Source organism: Amblyomma americanum, chromosome 11 (genome assembly GCF_052857255.1).
Source record: "Amblyomma americanum isolate KBUSLIRL-KWMA chromosome 11, ASM5285725v1, whole genome shotgun sequence".
Classification (NCBI taxonomy): domain Eukaryota; kingdom Metazoa; phylum Arthropoda; class Arachnida; order Ixodida; family Ixodidae; genus Amblyomma; species Amblyomma americanum.
The window spans coordinates 20,260,577-20,278,509 of record NC_135507.1 but is presented as its reverse complement, the minus strand read 5'-3'; the positions used below and the strand labels follow the sequence as shown (position 1 = coordinate 20,278,509).

Genomic DNA, 17,933 nt, shown 5'->3' with positions numbered 1-17,933 from the left:
GGGGCACTGGACCAAGGCTGGCTACGAATTCGCATAGGCTTGAATATTATGCCGAATCGCATATCAAGTGTGACGCAGAGTATAGACGTCTAAGCGGGCATTATAGTTACCGGGCAGTTGAGTAGCTGTGCATGCTAAGAAACGGCCCTTCTGACCTGTTGTGACCTTGCTTTAAGCCCGGCAAGGCAGGGTGCGACCAAGCTTTCTCTTTATTTCTTCTGACTTTTCTTAAAATTCGGTTAGCAGGACATGCAAGGGTTAAATTTATAGCCCCCGCTCATTAGCCACTGTTTTCTAATTATGTGGAAGAATCTCACGGTTCAATGCATGGCTTCCTAACTTTTTAAACTAAGATGAACCGCAATCATGGCCTTGTGGACTGGGCGTCCGCTTTCGATGCGGGAGGTGGTTGGATTTAAACCCACCGTCAGGGAGGGATGGGTACAAGCGTCCCCAGCCCTGGCTCTCGGCTTTCTTAACTGCGTACGGAGGTGGCTTGTGTTACCGTGTTAACACGGGGGTTCAAGTTCTTGCGCTTTAATCAATGTGGCGAAACAACCGTAGAGGCTAACTATCACTGCTGTGAGCCATCCTATTCCAGATTCACCTCTGTCTGTTTGACTTCGCGAGAGTGACTCGTACCCTTCATGTAAGAGGATGGCACCTGTGTTTTTGTTATCACTGTGATATGCGTGTGTTTCCAGGCGATGTGTGCAACGGAGTAGTACCGCTATTTCAGAGACTGTGCTCGCATCACCAGTAGACGTTATTTCAAATGGGTAGAATGCAGCTCCTTGAGGTATGAATGAAACCTGCAAAAAGCATTCTCCTCCTCGTAATAATAATAATCTTCGCAATGGGCCCTCTTCTTCTTTCCCACCTCTCGATATAATGCAAGTCCAAGTTGGCCCATGTAACTAACCCTGGCCCTTCTTCCGCACGAAGGCCATGTGCTGCATATATCCTTGGTTAGTCGTTACTAGTCGCGCCGCTAGCTTCATGATATGGTGTGGGCATTTATGTGGTCACGTGGTTGATGGCCTTTAGATATACTGCAAGAAAGTTTAAGAGCGAGCGCAGAAAACTTATGCCTTCATTTTTCTTGGCTATGTGAAGAAAGCTCGCTGAAATAGTCAATACACTACATCACGTTAAATTCCGAAGAAGCAGGTGCCTTTGGCGGGTTTGGGCAAGACGCAACCTGCTCCGGGCAGCTGAAACCCAACTGCTCTAAAAGCGCGCCATGCTTCTTCATGAAAAGGACCATGCGTGACACATACCCTGAACTTAAAGAATCGATTATAAACACCTTGAGGCTTCGGGATAAAAGATGTAGGCAGCATTGAAAACAAGGATACACCACAGAGTGCTGGACGGCCATGAAATAATGTGTCGAAGCTCAGAATCAGTCATATTCTGAAGGGAGCGTATTCAAGATTCAGCGAGCAAAATGCAGATAGGAAATACATTAGGTAAGCCCCGAAGGTCGGGCGATGCCCTAACATAAACCTAATTTGGCTTAATGATCTAAGCCAGTAAGAAGGCGACGACAAGAAGTAAAACTGCACCACTAGTGTTTCCGGGAGCCTGTGAGGGGCACGGACGACCGTACCTCCGGAGTGAAAAGCGACAGTTATCACAACAAAGGCAGAGGGCAGTTCGACGACCCCTTCCCGATCTTTTCGAAGAGATATTTGAATAGTAACATATTGGTAGCAACTAGAAGTCGACTCTAGCTCCCGGAACGGGCATCCTCCTTTCCCTTTTTTGAGTGGGCCATTTTTATCGCCCGAACAGCGACTCCGTTGTCACCCCTCGTGAGACCGACACCCTCGAAGACGCCTGAGCAGGACAGCTATCGACAAGAGGCCACAGACGGAACAACCGATCAAGAGTGGGGGCTCTTGTCGATACTACTTATCATCCTTCACCTGTCCAATGGACGCTGTGCTCTGATTGGGCCGTAAAGATCACGTGGTTGCCGCGGCGGCTGTTATAAAATGGGCAGCCCGTGTCCAGGACTGGCAGCGGCTTGGTGCGGACGAGTCTCAGCTCCGTCCTGCTCCACAAGGCAAACATGCGGCTACTATTGGGGCTGGCAGCCCTCGCGGCTGTTGCCGGTGAGTACGTCTTCGAAGTCTTCTTCCTGTGGATTAGCATGCTTCTGCGTTAGCACTTGGTGAGCATCTCCTCGAGTTTTAGTTCCAGAAGGCATTACTGCGGAGAATACTCTTGTGAGCGCAAAGGCAGAAACATATCTTAGTGAAACGTTTTATTGGATCAGTTGATACTTTGCTGTACCAAGGGTTAATCGCCGAAAGATTTCCCAATGCAGGGAGACAGAAAGGGATTTCCTTTCATCTCTCTTGAGTACGTGTTCTTTTAGCTCTTCAGTTTACCACGTGGGTCTTTACAGAGGAATTTACGAAGGCAGAAAAGAGCAATTGGGGCAGATTACTCCAAGCTTGTATTCTACGCTGGTGTTTCTAAACGGAGGACAAAGTGAGTCAAGTTACAAAAGGTGTTGATGAAGAAAAGAAGGGTAGGCGCGAATCCGGCATAAGCTGGCTACATGTGAACATACCCCTAAGTGCCTTAAACGAATGCGTAAAGAAAATAATGAGCCGGATTGACGCCCGACTCCACCGTACTTGCAATACGGTTTGAATTTTTGAGGGGACATAGGTCGTACCAGGGGTGCACCGCCTACTTTTGTGGAGTGCTCGAGTTGATGCGATCTACCCCCTAAGTCTACGGAGCCCAAGATTTGCTCAGACGGGTTGGTTAGTGACTTATCTGCACAAGATTTTCATTTCAATTGTTTGAAGGCGAAAAAGAAAACGGCGCATTTTAATTGTCGTTCTCTCTATGACCTCTTAAGTGTGTCTGGTTTTTTTATGTTAATGCAAGACCGTAAGCACGCAAAAAATTTTCATGTTTTGGCAACACCTTGCATCGAAAGCCAGCACGAACCTCAAGAGCATAAAAATCAGAGTGCTCTTGAAGCGGGAAAAAAATGGAAATAGAAGGTTGACGGCTCATACCAAACAGTGGCCATTTCTTTGGACGTGCAAGTATACGTGCGCGGTATCACATGACGGTTTTCCTTAAAATACCTTCCCACGTAAAGGGGCGATCAAAAGTCATAACAGTTTAACTGAAAGAGCTCTCTAAAACATGGGTAGAAAACTGTAATGAGAAGTATGCGCATCAGTAGGCTGATACCAAAAATTTTTTTGTTCTTCTGGAATCCACTGTTGTTATTGCGACGCCTTTGAATTTTGAAAAGTGAGTGCTCTGGACCATAATTTTCTAGTAATTTTAAATATGATGACATTTAGAGAAAACAGCGGTGGATGCAGGGGGCAGAGAAGGCTCCTTAAGAATCAGGTTCTAGCTGGCCTGTAGAAACCGCCCACATGTCAGTCACTTTTGGGGAGAGGGTTCCGTAGCCCCCCAGGCTTACTTTCTGCCACAGCTTGCTTTAGTCATAGCAAATAATCATTGATTAGAGGAAGATTAAATTGAATGTTGGGCTTCATATCCTTTTCCATACTGCTCAATGCATTATGAGAGATAGAAAAGAAGCCTTGATTGAAACGCCATGTCCGGATATATTGTTGCAGAAAAGGTATGGCATGCTTAACTAAGGGTTTTTGTTCATGCGGAGACGTTGGGATTATGTAAAGATCACTCATTATGAGTGACTGAAATGCCTCATATGGAATGATATTAAACTCACTGAAATAGAAACAAAAAGACCAAATCATTTAAACTGACTCATTAATAATAACATACAGGACATTTTGAAACTTGTGAATTGGAGGAACATCCACGAAATGGTAACGTGGACATACGAAAAACAATCCTAATAACTTGTAGATGGTTTATAGCCATATACTGCTATGCTGAACTGGAAGAAGTATATTTGATTCTTTTCGTTCGTTCATTACTGATTGTACATGATTCTCCTTTTTCTTATTTCCAGTCTCCTTCACCTTCGGAAATGGTGAGACGTCTTTTGCACTTCCGCTCGTTTCTCGTGTTAGACATAGCTTTATTTTCAATAAATTAGCCTTCATTTAATTCGGCTTTTTTTAAAAAAAAAAACGCTGAGTGCATGAAGTTCTGCCAGTCAGTCTAGGTTTCGAAAAACTGTCGAAGTTCCTCCGAGCATCCCACACTGTAATGTAGTCTTCAGCGGTTGTAGACGAGTTAAGGAATCTGTGAAGGCCACAAGTAGTTAATCGAAATAGCCCGGTGTTCATCACGACTTAGTTGACAGCTAGGTTCAATCCTGTCGAGTTTAGATATGGAGGCACTACCAAGACCAAACTTCAGCCAGGAGCTCCAAAGGAAACAAAAAATAGCATGTTAACAGAAAGATGTCAGAAGCGAGAAGATGATGAAATACGAAATAAAAGATTTCAGCATCGCAGCCATCATAATCGACTGTTTTAAGCAGCGCATGACAACCCTACTTGCGCAGTGTATCATGGAATAGTACGGAAAAATATGCCAGGTTAAGCGTAAACTGTTACGACTGCTGTAAACTTCCAAAAAAGTAAACCTCCCAACAAGGTTAAATACTCGAATGTGAATATACCACAAGCCTCTTGATTGGCCTTAAAGATGCTGTTTATCAAGCTTTTCATCGTGTGAAGCAAAATGCGAATTAGACACACATAGCTTTTTCGTTTTCATTTTAGCTTAGCGAAGTCTTTGACACAAAGTAATACTCACTCGCGAATGCACCTGATGCTCTTACTCCACAGGCTATGAGATCGGACGCGAATATGTGTACACCTATTACGGGAACCTGCACACCGTCATGCCAGGCATGAGTCAGCAGATCTCCGGCGTCGTCCTCAAGAGCAAGATCTTGGTCCAGCCGAAGAGGGACTACCTCATTTTCAAGGTTAGGGGTAGCCGCTATCAATTACTAGGTTGAAAGGGAACAGCGCAAACACAGGACGAAGAGAAGAGCGTGCAACACATACGCTGTGTTGTACGCTATTCTCTTAGTCCGGTGTTTGAGCTGTTCCCTTTCAACCATATCAAACCAACTAGCCCGCAACAACGCCCTCGTAATCAATTACTAGAGCGTGAAATCAATACACAATTGCGTTTTCTTGTACAGAATCTAGTACTCTATCTACATATCATAGAATAAGAAGAATTAGATAAGCATAGTTCAACAAATGTACCGAGCTGAGTAAGGTCCGCTGAAAGGGTATCTTGATTCCTTTCTGTATGTCTTCCTTTACCACTGTGATATGAAGGAACCCTTCCTCTGGATCGAGAAGGAAGAGGCTTCAAAATCTCGTATAGTAAGAAGTGTCAAACGAGGTGATGCGTTTTAATAAAGAGTAAGACGTGAGTAGAAGTACACTTTTGGGCTGACTGGGCCCTACGATATCTCTTAGACTACCTGAGCGCAAAAAGAAATCATCCCAATGAAAATTAGACTATAGAGACTTATGCCAGAAGAGGAGGGCTTTTTATTAAATTTACCATGGGTGCCCCGATGCTAGTGCTAATATTATTCTACTTAAGCCGCTAATAAGCTGCAGCATGTGAGGCAGGGTAGCCCACAGGGGTATATGGTAAACCTGTTTGCCCGTTGACAAACATTTACAAAAAGAAAATATGAATTAGTAGCATAAAAAGGTGGGAGAAATTAAAGTTAAAAATGGAATTTACTACTGCAATGCTTTTGCATGGGCGTTGTGCTTGCTTCCTGAAAATTTCTGTGTATGGAATTTGTTTTAGGGCATGACTTTGGTACCAGCTAGTCATATGAAGATTCCTCGTCAGCACATAATTGTGAGAGATCAAAATGTCGCCTTTTTTTCGCTTTCCACCTAGGTGATCGACATGAAAATCGACAAGGTTCATAAAGACGTGGAGGACTTCTACGAGCACCCGTTCAACTACCGCACGGTTGACGAGCTCAGCCGCTTCATTGAGAAGCCCTTCACCGCCCGCTACGACCACGGAAAGGTCGGTACACAAGCCTGTCCGCTGATGTGTTCAGGTTTGCGTCAGAAGGAAATGAGCCAGTAATGGGTGCCTGCGTGTAAGATCATATTGGACCATTTCCACAAATTAAGTACTCTTAAATGACGCAACGATGTTGTGTGATGAGCGCCCCCGGAAAAAACTTCTCGTACTATAGAAGTTAAACCAGCAAGCAAAGCTTCTCAACGTATTTAAGCTGTATCAAGCGGTGGTGCTGCGTGAAAGACATCAGACAGCTGAGTTATTCAGATATGCTCACCTGACATCGAGCTCCACAGACAGTGAAACAGTCAGCTGAATAATAGGTAGTAGGCGCCTGCTATTGCACATATTCTGAGTATTCTATTAAGTGCCAGAATACGTAGCACATGTCCCAGGACGTTCAATATGTGTTCTAAAAAACTCGGGACAACTAACTCTCTCAGTATTTACCAAAGCACTGAGAAGATAAGGAGCACAAGAATGAGTCGAAAGATGCACTGCAAGTGGTACGGTGCGGTCGCACGTTGAAGCGTGCAAAGGATGCTAGAAGTAAGCGAAGCGTGCCTTTAAAACCGAATTGCATAAATGGCAGATCTTGTGGGATCAACCAGTTTCCATACCTCATTCGCGCGACGACATACTACGCTAACATTTTCATTACTGCTGATGCCAGCGTAACTCGGTGACAAAGCGTGTTCCATTTGCTTTTGTCCCGGCCCATGCAAATAAAAAGCCAAAAAGAACGTAAAACGAGGATCAAATGCTTCAGCCTAATTGAATATATCTGTCAACCGGGAAGTATAAAGGAAATTCTTCTTTACATTGCTTCTCTACGTTGCTTACGTTGCTTCTCTGAACGCTTCATCACGAGTTAGGCTCCATGTCTCATCTGCACCTTAGGTGATGAACATCCAAGTGACGCGCGGTGAGCCGGTGTGGTCCATCAACCTGAAGAAGGCCATCGTGAGCTTCTTCAACGTGGATCTGGAAGGCAACAACGCCATCCTGCCCAGGGACGAGGCCTTCTATGCCGACTGCGAACGGGGCAACTGCATCGGCGGAATACGTACGGAGCTGCCCGGGATGTACCGCATCTACGAGGTAGGCTGATTACACAACTTGTATACAGACGTGCGCAATTCTAACAATAACATTATAAGAGAGACCGAGAGAGAGAGTTCATGGAAGCAGAGAGTGTCTGAATCGTTTCGAAGTTTAATCGGTCCTTAAGTTCCAAAGGAACACACTAAGACATGGGCCGTACCTCAGTGAAGTTTATCTTGCTGTGGAACAGAGCCAAACAATCAATGAAGCCCTAAATTATTAGATCAAGTACTAAACCTTTATTTCATGAAAAGAATACAGGTGGTGAAAATGGGCTACAGGGAAAAAGCTGTTCCTTCGCAATTTGACAAAGTATGACCAGCGTTCGATCAATTGCATGATACATTCAAAATGATTACATGTCTGGTTGAAAGCAAACACTAATAATGAATTAAGAAATAAGTAGTGAATGTCCGAGGTTGTAAAATGACATATCATGAATTGTCAGAAGAAAATGCTGTGCTCATAATTGTGGCGGAGTTATCAGAGCGTAAGCAAGCAGGAAAAATAAATTCGTGTTGACAGAAGCTATTTTTCATGCGGGGAAAGCAAAATGTATGAAATTGATGTCTCGTATACTATAAAAAGTTATGACAATAAAAAATTGTTAAGTGTTTATTGTTTAGCACCACGATATCGACTTGTTGATCAACGAAACTGATTCGGCTTGGTGGTGTATGGCTTAGCCTCTGCGACCGCTTTCGGCGCGTGAAAATGAAATTTACCATGCTAATTGTTGTAAATAAGAATAAACGATTTTTTAGGTGAGCATTAGGTTAAAGTTAACCTAATCTAGTCGAAACATACGACAGAACCAGTCCCAAAATAAGACCAAAAAATCTGTCCTCCTGTCATTACGAGAAGCTTTTTTGTAGCATTGCGAAGATGCTGTTGTTACGACAGAACTGGATCTGTCGTTACGACAGACGACTTCCCGATACTACAGAAGATCCTGCTGTGACTCCAAGAACTGCTGTCGCCCGGCCCCAAATACTACACGAAAATCTGTTGTGGCAACAGAAAATTTTCTATTGTGTTTTTAAATAGGAAAATTAGTGCTGCACTTATTGAGCTTCTCCGTTTTGCTTCGCAGGACGGCATTTACGGTGAATGCGAGACCCTGTACGACATCCAGAAAACCGCGTACCCAGAGAATCCGTTCGCCAGCATCCTCAACGTGACCAAGATCAAGAACTACAAGAAGTGCCGAAACACGCCGCAGATCTTCTTCGGGATGGGACACGGCACCCGTTGCGTGGACTGCACCGGGGACGAGACTGTGAGTGAACACGGTTGCTATTCCGGCAGTTCCTTGTTCAGAAAATCTCCTATTAGTCTTCGAGTAAACAAGTGAACGACAGCTATGAAATACTTGCAACAGTTCTTCAAGATAATGAAGGCTTGTTTGTGGTTTTGTATAATTTCGTACATTAGTAAGACAATATCGAGCGGACGAGCGACCTCATAAAGCACTTTTTGTTCTTCTCTCGCTGGCGGCAATGAAAGGGTACTATCGTGCGGAACCACAGTTCCAACAGTAGCACCGCGGCTCGATGCGTGTAAGTACTACGTATAGGGTGCACTGATTTCAAAGCTTTCTTGTTTGTTCTGGGGCAGTTCAAAACGTAAAATTGCTACGAAAAAAAATATATATGCGACCGATCCTGTGCTAAGCATTGAAAGCATTGATAAGCAGCTTATTTGACACCTTTTGTAACTCTAATTCAAAGATTAAGTTCTTTTTATCAGGTTTACTTACGTGAGATGCCTATTGTTTCAGTCATTTGAGTTAGAGTGTTCGTTCGCTAACAACTGTATTCAAATCTATTATGTTTCATTTATTTGTGTATGCTTAGTGACTAATTTAACATGTAAAACTTGTGCTTTGTTTTTTTATCTGTTATACACTTGTACGAGAGCCGTATCTGTATGTGTGCCAATTTGCAAGCAGGCAGGATGCAAGACAAGCCGCTGTCGCGGCTTTTAGTCCTGTTTCCTTCTCTGAAGAAGGGAAAATAAAGAATTGAATTGAATGATTACGGTTTTCTTTCATAATTGCAGCACCCGCTGACATCGAACGCCGCTTATTACTATGACATCCGGGGTACCCGGCACAACTTCATCATCGAACACGCCATTGCCGATGGCGAGATCATGTACAGCCCGTACACTCCTGATGGAAACATCATCAGGATCTTGCTTAAGTAAGTCTATGATTGAATGAAAACTTAAAGCCTCGCGCCCACTCGTGCGTTAGGAATACTGGGCTTCGTTTGCGACGCCTCGCCATCTGTCCAGAGCTGCAAAAAAATTAGAGCCTTAAAACGCTAACCGGCCACCATACACAAGTTCCCGCTCACGCACTAAATTATTTTAATAAACGGTAAAAATAATGTGCAATTTGAAGCAGAGTCAAGTGTTTCCGCAGAATATGTATCGCTCGGTCTGCGGTTCCGGTGCATTGGTCTTATCACGAGTGATATGTTACAATCCAAATTTCAAGAATGGTTCGCAGCGGAGTCTACGCATATAATGCCACAGTTGTGACCTATGTATCATCACAAAGTTGGTGGGAGGTTCAAGCACATCCCGTTCTTTACGAATAACACTATCAATAATTAGAGCTGACGATACAGTTACAAAGTGTCTGGGCAGATACTGAGGAAAAGAAAATGCCATCAGGATCGCCAGCGGATCAGCCGAACCGACGTCACATGATGCGTAGGCTTAAAATGGCCGTCACTGGTTCACAGCAGAGGTATAAAACTTGTTTCGAAGGCCGTACTTAACTCGGCTGGTGACGATAAAGATATGATTAAAGATTCACCGAATGCGGGTGTCTTTTTTTAAGTGATCAACTGTGCCTAACTCTGCTTTCCGGTGCGCAGCCGCACCCTGCACCTGGTGGAGATCCGCGACAGCGTCAGCGACCTGGTCTTCAACGAGGACCTGGTGACGTTCCCCAAGCTGACTTTCCTCTTCTCCGATGAGCATGGCAGCAAGCGTGTAGTGGACCTCAAGAGCGAACACCAGCTGGTCGCTACATACGGGCTCAAGGGAGATGTTGACGAGGTACGGGTTAAGGGAAATGCTCAGGGGCAGGGAAAATTAGGGAGCTACTTGAATCGGCCATGAATGTATTGCGCGCGGGTAGCTTTAGTTAGACGCTAACCAAACTCAAAAGCCTAGCCAACTGGTACGACCCGCGAGTACCGTCATGATGAGCAGGAACGGGTCTACGCAATATCAACTCGCGCTAATGGTGTTTGACAGCTCAGGATCTTCAAAGTAGGATAAAGCAATAAGAAGCATGTGTTTTAAAAAGAAACTATTATTGACTGCTTTATCGAGCACAAAGTTATCGAGCAGTTTACGGAACCGTTGGACGAAGGAGCGAGGAAAATATTTACTTTAAGCTGCAGTTGAGTGCTTTAGTAAGGCGTCGTCTAGCACTTCTCTCCGAGCGCGTCACTGGCGCGCTCGGTTACGAGCGGAATGCGCCAAGCTTGACGCTCAATTATAAGAAAGGGCAACGTGTTAAAGGAGCAAACAGATGTGGAGATCAAAACTTATATCACGGGAAAAGCGCTAACGGGCAGGCGATCTGGTTCATACAGCAGGGAGGTATGTTATACAGCCTGTGTCGAAAGTAACTAGACCGGGGTGTTTCACTCGTCGCCGTGTAGTGAAGCTCTTGCATGGTCGGTGGAAGTCCTAACATTCGGAGAGGTGAGGACGAGAGTAGGCTGGCGATGCATAACGGACCATGCAGCGTGGCACAGAAGGAGATCCCTTGGCCTTTATAATTTTGACAAAGACTGTACATGATAGAAACAGTCAGTGGACAGCATTTTAGGGTAAGATGAGAGAGAAGCAAAGAGAAAGCTGGGAGACTTTTTTCCCGCACTGCATGTGAATATGGTGATCATGATAATTGTAATATTACATAACGAAAGTCCTAAAATCCTGATCACAATATCACAATTATCATCGCCATGTTCACAATTTTTCTTAGTTCGAAGCGTTCAGAAAACTGAACTGGAAAAACAGACATCCTGAAGAGGTCACGTGTAACGCCATGACGAGTGATGCAGAACGATCTCTTCGCAGGTGGGCCGGCTCTTCAAGAACCTTGTGGAGTGGGATTTCAGTGACGAAGACCTGAAGGAAGCCATCAAGAAGGACACACTGCCCATCAAATTCCTCGAGGTCATTTACTCTTTCGTGCTGCTAGACTACAACCAGATTGACGACTTCTACCACCGCTACGTCGAGTCTGGCTCCTCGGACCACAAGTACGTGTTCCCGGTCCGCGCCTCTCCCGATCTACAAATGTGATATTTGATAGTTTGAAAGAAGTGGACCGTGGCAGCATTGCCAAGTTACGCAGCATAAATACCTAAGAGAAACGCCGTTTTAAAGAGGATAATAATGATATACTGGATTCCAAGAGTAGGCAAGCGTAGGAGGTGGTGGCAGAAAATTAAGTGGGCAGTTGAAATAGGAAGGCTTGCGTGGACAAGGTGGCCGCATCTGGGACAGAACCACAAGTAAATGAAGAGATATGAGAGAGGCCTTTGTCCTGCAGTGGGTGTAGTTAGGTTGATGATGGTGTATGTACAACAAAAATGACGGAACGTTTTCACGCTTCTATTACTGTTTGGACGAATGAATGCATAATATCAACCGAAAGCTTATTAGTGGAAAGCTTATAAGGCAGAAAGCTTGCGGTTAACGTATATTTCTGTTCACTTTCAAGTCAGGAATGGCGATTTGCAGATAAGTTTTGCACCAAACCATGGTAGTAAAAGAGCGGGCAAGATGGAGTTCTTCACAACTCGAAACCAATTGAAGAAGGGCTGATTTGCAAGCCTCAGCCTGCGAGCCATTGTCTGTGCAGGAGGATTTGTTTTCAGCGGTGTGTTTGTACGAAAACGATGAGATGTCCAGATGCGCTTACTATTTAATGAAAAAAAAAGAACTGGCTAATGCACGTTCCAATACATTTCACCGTATGAGAATGCCACTATATCCTCGTCTTCGATGCTTGCACGTGGAGGGTCCTGTCCAGAAGCTCAACATTAACGAACCACTCTGGACGTGAAACACTTGTGCTCTCTTTTGTGTTCGACACAGGGAGACCTTCCTCGAAGTGCTCACGGCTGCCGGCACCAACCCGTCGTTCATGTACGCCAAGCACTTGATCCAGAGCAAGAAACTTGACGAGGACGAAGCCTCAGAGCTGCTCATCGACATGCCACAGCACCTGCGCGAGCCCACCGAGATCCTATTCGACGAATTCTACGTGAGTGCCTACGCAGTGATGCTTCTGGCTGTAGTTGATTCTCCGAGAAAGGTAGACTGTCTTCGTAGTTTTCCGCGGGGAAGGCTAAGTCAGAGAAGTGATCAGGGACCAATGTGTTGAAGCAGTCAGCATAGCCTTGTTAACATTAATGGATCTGAAAAGTCGAGCATAAGGGAAACTAAGAACGACCCATACACAGCCCTGTGTGCAGTCTGAATAGAATTCTCCGACTAATAACGATGACTACGGGTTGTATCCTGCAACGATCCTTCTACCTCCTTGTTCCCTCCCCTTCAGATATACTGCCGGCAATTGGCTATCAGTCCTGGTCTGACAGCCGCCAGCTGCCAATGGAAGGAGGGCAAAGCAATTCGCATGGAATGACATGTTAGGGAGCGACCAAATAATGAAATGGTGATGTGCAGCCAGTGATGTTTCGATCGAAGAATTTTCTATTCGCCATGGAGTTTCACATCTAAAATTGGGCATACAGTGAATTTTTTCCACTTTTCAAAACATTTTATCAAGAAAAAATTTTTGATCGCCCCTGACTATATCACAGACCGGCTCGATAAATTTCCCAGTGGTGTGTCTTCCCTGATACCGAAGAACATCAAGGATAAATAAAATAAAAGCTACAAAATAACACTGGAAAAAACGCCGAAAGTTTCCCAACAGCCACAGGGATGAAGACTCAAACAATTTTTGGTTCTGAATTTCGGGTTAGGCTTAGAGCTTCACTAGTTACAAATGCTTGAAAGGAAGCTATCTCTGAACACAGGCAGGCCTCAACATGGCCTCTAATCTGTGGCTCCTTTGGCCTCATTTCATGTTATTTCATAAAAATTATGAAACAAAGGTAAAGACAAGACATTTGACGACGCTTTCGGCCCAAGGTGGTCCTCGTATCATCTTGTGTGACAACGGCTAATATTTAGCAAGCCATTGGTTGACTGACTTTTTGGCCCACAGCGGGTGGAACAAGTACGGCTGTTCTATTAAAGATTTTTTTTTGTGTGTGCGGAAACAGTTTATGCGTTATTTTTATGCAGATCTCATTTTTGTGAGTCGTTCTGTCGTAGAAAAAGGTCATGGCATCGCCGTCCTGAAGTAGCCTCAGTTTCGTTTAATGTGCTGTCATGAAGCACATCGCCGGTATCTGCGAGACTTTCACTAACAGATGGTTTGAAAATAGTTCCTAGCGAAACAAAATTACATTACAACACTTCGCAAGATGGAGACAAAACAGCCTATGGAAAGCAAATGCCTAAAGCCTATAATTATATGCTGACCCTCTAAGAATGGCTATTACGGTCTGACGTGTCCGTTGTTCTCTTTGCTTGCAGCGCCTTTGCGAGGTCAGCTACGTGAAGGAGACGTTTACTCTGCACTCGGCCTGCCTGAAGGCACTCAGCACCCTGGTTTACGAGACCTGCATCGTCGACTACCACAACACCTGGAATGATGCCAAGGAGAACGCTGTCTGCACTCCTGAACTCGCTACCAAGTACTTCAACGTGAGAACCCTATTTTTTCTGAGAGCCCTCGTTTGAGAGCCCGATAAAGCTAAGCCTTTGCGAGTGCAGTAAATCTTACGCTGCCGAATTATGACTTGAAAATGCGGCCAAAAGCTAAGGCACTCAGCCGAAAAACACAACTGAAAAATATCTGTCTTTACAATAGGTTTTCTGCAATATTTTTGCCCATGAAATTATTCAAATACAGAAATGTTTGTAGCACCACAGAATTTCGTGTAGTTACTACACAAAGTACTACAGAACAGGATGTAAAAAGTCCTTCAGAAGAAACCACTGTGATGAAGAAAAATAGTGCAAAATAACGGAAAAATCTGTCGTTACGACAAAACGACCAAACATTTTGTCACGGTTCCAACACGGTTCTTTCTGACACGGTTCTAACGTTTATTTTTCGAATGGCAACATTCATATAGGTGTTTTTTACATAAGATATACAGGTCGTAATATGCAGCTATTAAGCTTAGCATGTCGTAGAAGCAGCCAAACAGCACATCACTTCACATTCCTTGAACATCAGAGTGGAAAAGATTTATTGAGGTCCTTTTTTTCCCCAGTACCTGATACCCGTGTATGACCGAGAGATGAGCATTCCCGAGAGGATGCTCTACATCAAAGTAGCCGGAAAATTCGCTATCAAGGAGTCCCTGGACTACCTGGAGAAGTATGCCAGAGACAAGATCAACAAGTACCCGGCTCACCTGAGGATGGTCGCCATCTGGTCCCTCAGCAAGGCAGCTTTCCTGTACCCAGAGAAGGTACCCAGAGACCTGACCTTCTGCTCGTTGTCCATAGCGAGCGTTTCTGATGGGCAAGCCCGATCACAATATATCTCTAATGCACAATAATTAAGGCCCTTTAACAAAAATGCAAAGACGCGAGCTGTTTTGAATCTCAGATTATCACACGGTTTGCATGAACATGCACTCGACTCAGGCCGGAAGCACCTAGTCGCCGTTGCAACTTGTAGGATGCTAACTTTGACAGAATGGAAACGGCTCTCATCTGAAATGTTGTTTCAGATATCGGCTTTCAATACAGGTGCAGCTGTGCTTCATAATCGGATCTGTAATATGACAATAGTAATGCTTATAAGATATCAGGGTTAATTGCGGCGTCTGGGGTCAAGTGGGTGCTGATGGAAGTACGCATTTGTACCCTAAACGAACATAACTTTGGGTATTACTCCAGCAATGTTTTCAGCATGCTTAATTTTCTTTTCTGCGGGTCTGTGTATTATATAGCGACGTTCGACATTCCGTGGATTTTGATCCTAAGCTAGCCACATTATCTGTGCTAAGTTCGTGCGTTTCACACTGTTCTGATGGGAATTCATCGTTATACGTAAAAATGCTCTAAAGCACGTCATCCAGTACTTGGATATTTTTTATTTTCTGTGGTTCACTGGTTTCTGTGCCGCATCTCGACACACAGGTGCGCGAGATTGTTCTCCCTATCTACCGAAACTGGACGGAGACGCACGAGATTCGATTGGCCGCCTTCTCGGTCATAATGAGGACGAAACCCGATCTCTACCTCCTCAAGTCTATCGCCGCCGACTTGATCTCGAAAGAGCCCAACACGCAGGTCATCACATACGTCTACACCTCCTTCAAGAGCTTCGCCGAGTCAGAATACCCGTGCCACTTCGACCTGTAAGTTCAAAGATGCTCCTCAAGACGCTCCTGATTAGCTGTCCTGAGTTATTCAGTCAACGTAGAGCTGTCCTGAGAAAGCTGTGACTCCTTAAGCATTTGTGGGCCTCGAATGGTTGAAACAGAGGACATCTAGGCAATGTTATCCGCGGCATGTCAGGTGCATGGTTAGTTGTGTATGGAACTAAACTAAATAAAATTTCTTCCAAGCAAGAATAAATTTTTACAATGAGAGCCGTGTCTGAAGGATTAGAAGGCAAAGTTCAACTACGCTGTTATTCGTAATTCTCTATAATGGCAGCAGATATGTTCGCAGCCCTGGATGTTTGCAGCTCATGTCCTCTAAGCTGAAACGACACATTGGAGGCACAGCAGAATTGATGTAAAGCGAAACGATACTCTGGAGGCAGCGCAGGTTTCTAATGCCTTGAAACTTGCAGGCTTTCTTATCATGATTTCAGTGGTGTGTGTGCAGCTGCTGCAGATTTTGTGATTGCAATTGATTTAAAGAAGGCTTCACCTAAGCGCCAAAAACAGTCGTTCTTTAATTAATAAAAAAAACCATTTTTAGCAGGAATAAGTTTTCATACAGCTGCTGCTGGTTTAAGCCATTTAGTTGCCTTTCTTAAGCAGCGTTTCTCATGGCTACAATTCCGTCCTAAGGTCCCAACATCTGCGGTACGTGATGCCCATCCTGGAAGAGAGCGAAGTGCTGAAGGACATCAATGAGTGGACCTACTCTAAGATTCTCATGGACTCTGGCTACGAGCGTAAGCGTTGCTTTGCACCTGATGTTTTATAAACCTAGTGCTTTGCAACACGTCTGACATTTCTGGTTACATACCAACCGCTACCATACCGACATACCCACTGCGGTTGGTATGTGCCCACAAGCTTTTTGGCCTTGTGCATAAAATTCTGTAAGCAACGCAGAACAAAGCAATAGTGCTAGAAAAACAAAGTTAGGCTTCAGTTCACGCATGAAGTACAAGTTTAAAAACAGAATCAGTGCTACGAGCGGAACCGCCTGTTAGTAATATCAGCTTGGTGTGCTGAATATAGCAGTAGTCCTGCGCTGTACTAAATGCTTTGAATTCATACCAAGATACTAAGAAGTGCGTTTAAAAAGCGTTCAGATACATTTGTGTGGCATCAAGAATGAACTTCTGGAAACTCTACTGTGTCTAGGTGACAACTAAGAGTAACATCTTTTTATCACAAACAACAAAAGAAAGAGTCCTTGCTAGTTAGGGCAGCTCCCCTCATGATGTTTTCTTTGTCGCGTAGAACGTGAAGGTTATTTGTAATTTTGCACTTTTTTTCCCTGTCCAGCCGAGTACGACTACGGAGGCTTCACGATGCTCTCGTACATCATGGCCAACGACAGCTACCTGCCTCGCTCCGTGATGCTCAAGTTCAACGAGTACAAGAACAACATGAACTACCACAGCTTCGAAATGACCTTCGACAGCTGGGGCCTGGACCACGTGCTCGACAAGGTGTACGGACCCCGCGTCACCGGAGACGTGAACCCCGAGCGCAGCCTGTGGAACTTCTTCGGCCGCAAGAGGCCCACACGTGACATCTCGGTCAACAAGGAGGTCAAGGAGATCGACCAGAACGTAAGCGAAGAAGTCTATACACCACGGAACAACTAGCTTTGCACTTGTACGGATTGCGTTATTTTATTCAGCGTGATTTCTCCGTGAAAATTTTATTTTTGCCGCTGGGCACAGCTTTCTAGGTTGCCTTACAGGCCAGGTATCCATATAACTGAAGCACATTTGTAAATATCAATTATTAAGAATCAAGCTAATATTTTCTCCCAATTTTAATGCCGTAGCACTAAAAGCCTCATCGGGAAAAAATGTGTGGTCTGTCACTGGCTGTAGGGATATGGCGTCACCAGAACAGATGTAACGTCATTTCCGGTAAGGGCATCAACAGCTTCTAATGCCGACGCATAATGCGTCCCTGTTAATTTATTGCTGAACAAATTTAACTGATTCGAATATAAATAAAATACCGGGAATATTAGGCACCTAAGTAAGCAGGCTGAAACTTTATTATGCATAACGAAGGAAAGTGACAAGCTCACAAGGTGAACTGTTTTCTTTTTCCTCCGCTGGCAGCTGCACATTGTGACACGGGATTACGAAGATGCGTACGTCAACTTCCGAATGGTTGCCTTCAACAATGAAATCATGAGCTTCACTCTGAACCAGACCACCCTGGCTCCGCTCTTCACTGAAGGTGAGCCGAAATGCAGCCGTGTTCGCTGCTGCAGTTTCGTAGAGCAAGTATCAATTACGGCAGATGTTAGGCTATTAT

General features: G+C 44.6%; 1 protein-coding gene and 1 non-coding gene across 3 annotated transcripts in view; both read left to right on the top strand.

Moving 5' to 3' along the window:
- The window catches only part of LOC144110619 (vitellogenin-6-like), a 143,836-nt gene that overhangs the window by 111,524 nt on the left and 14,379 nt on the right, over nt 1-17,933 (top strand). For both annotated transcript variants that reach the window (XM_077643644.1, XM_077643645.1), the window contains 16 exons: nt 1,798-2,120; nt 3,989-4,009; nt 4,776-4,918; nt 5,869-6,003; nt 6,904-7,104; nt 8,201-8,386; nt 9,169-9,311; nt 9,996-10,179; nt 11,218-11,402; nt 12,244-12,412; nt 13,759-13,929; nt 14,505-14,705; nt 15,382-15,602; nt 16,266-16,372; nt 16,935-17,224; nt 17,735-17,855. In XM_077643644.1, coding sequence (XP_077499770.1) covers nt 2,078-2,120; nt 3,989-4,009; nt 4,776-4,918; nt 5,869-6,003; nt 6,904-7,104; nt 8,201-8,386; nt 9,169-9,311; nt 9,996-10,179; nt 11,218-11,402; nt 12,244-12,412; nt 13,759-13,929; nt 14,505-14,705; nt 15,382-15,602; nt 16,266-16,372; nt 16,935-17,224; nt 17,735-17,855 — 2,521 coding nt within the window. In that variant the 5' untranslated portion in view covers nt 1,798-2,077. The remainder of the gene's footprint in view (nt 1-1,797; nt 2,121-3,988; nt 4,010-4,775; nt 4,919-5,868; nt 6,004-6,903; nt 7,105-8,200; nt 8,387-9,168; nt 9,312-9,995; nt 10,180-11,217; nt 11,403-12,243; nt 12,413-13,758; nt 13,930-14,504; nt 14,706-15,381; nt 15,603-16,265; nt 16,373-16,934; nt 17,225-17,734; nt 17,856-17,933) is intronic.
- On the top strand, nt 2,591-2,745 carry LOC144111549 (U12 minor spliceosomal RNA). The gene has a single exon (XR_013310079.1). It is a non-coding gene; the product is annotated as a U12 minor spliceosomal RNA (small nuclear RNA).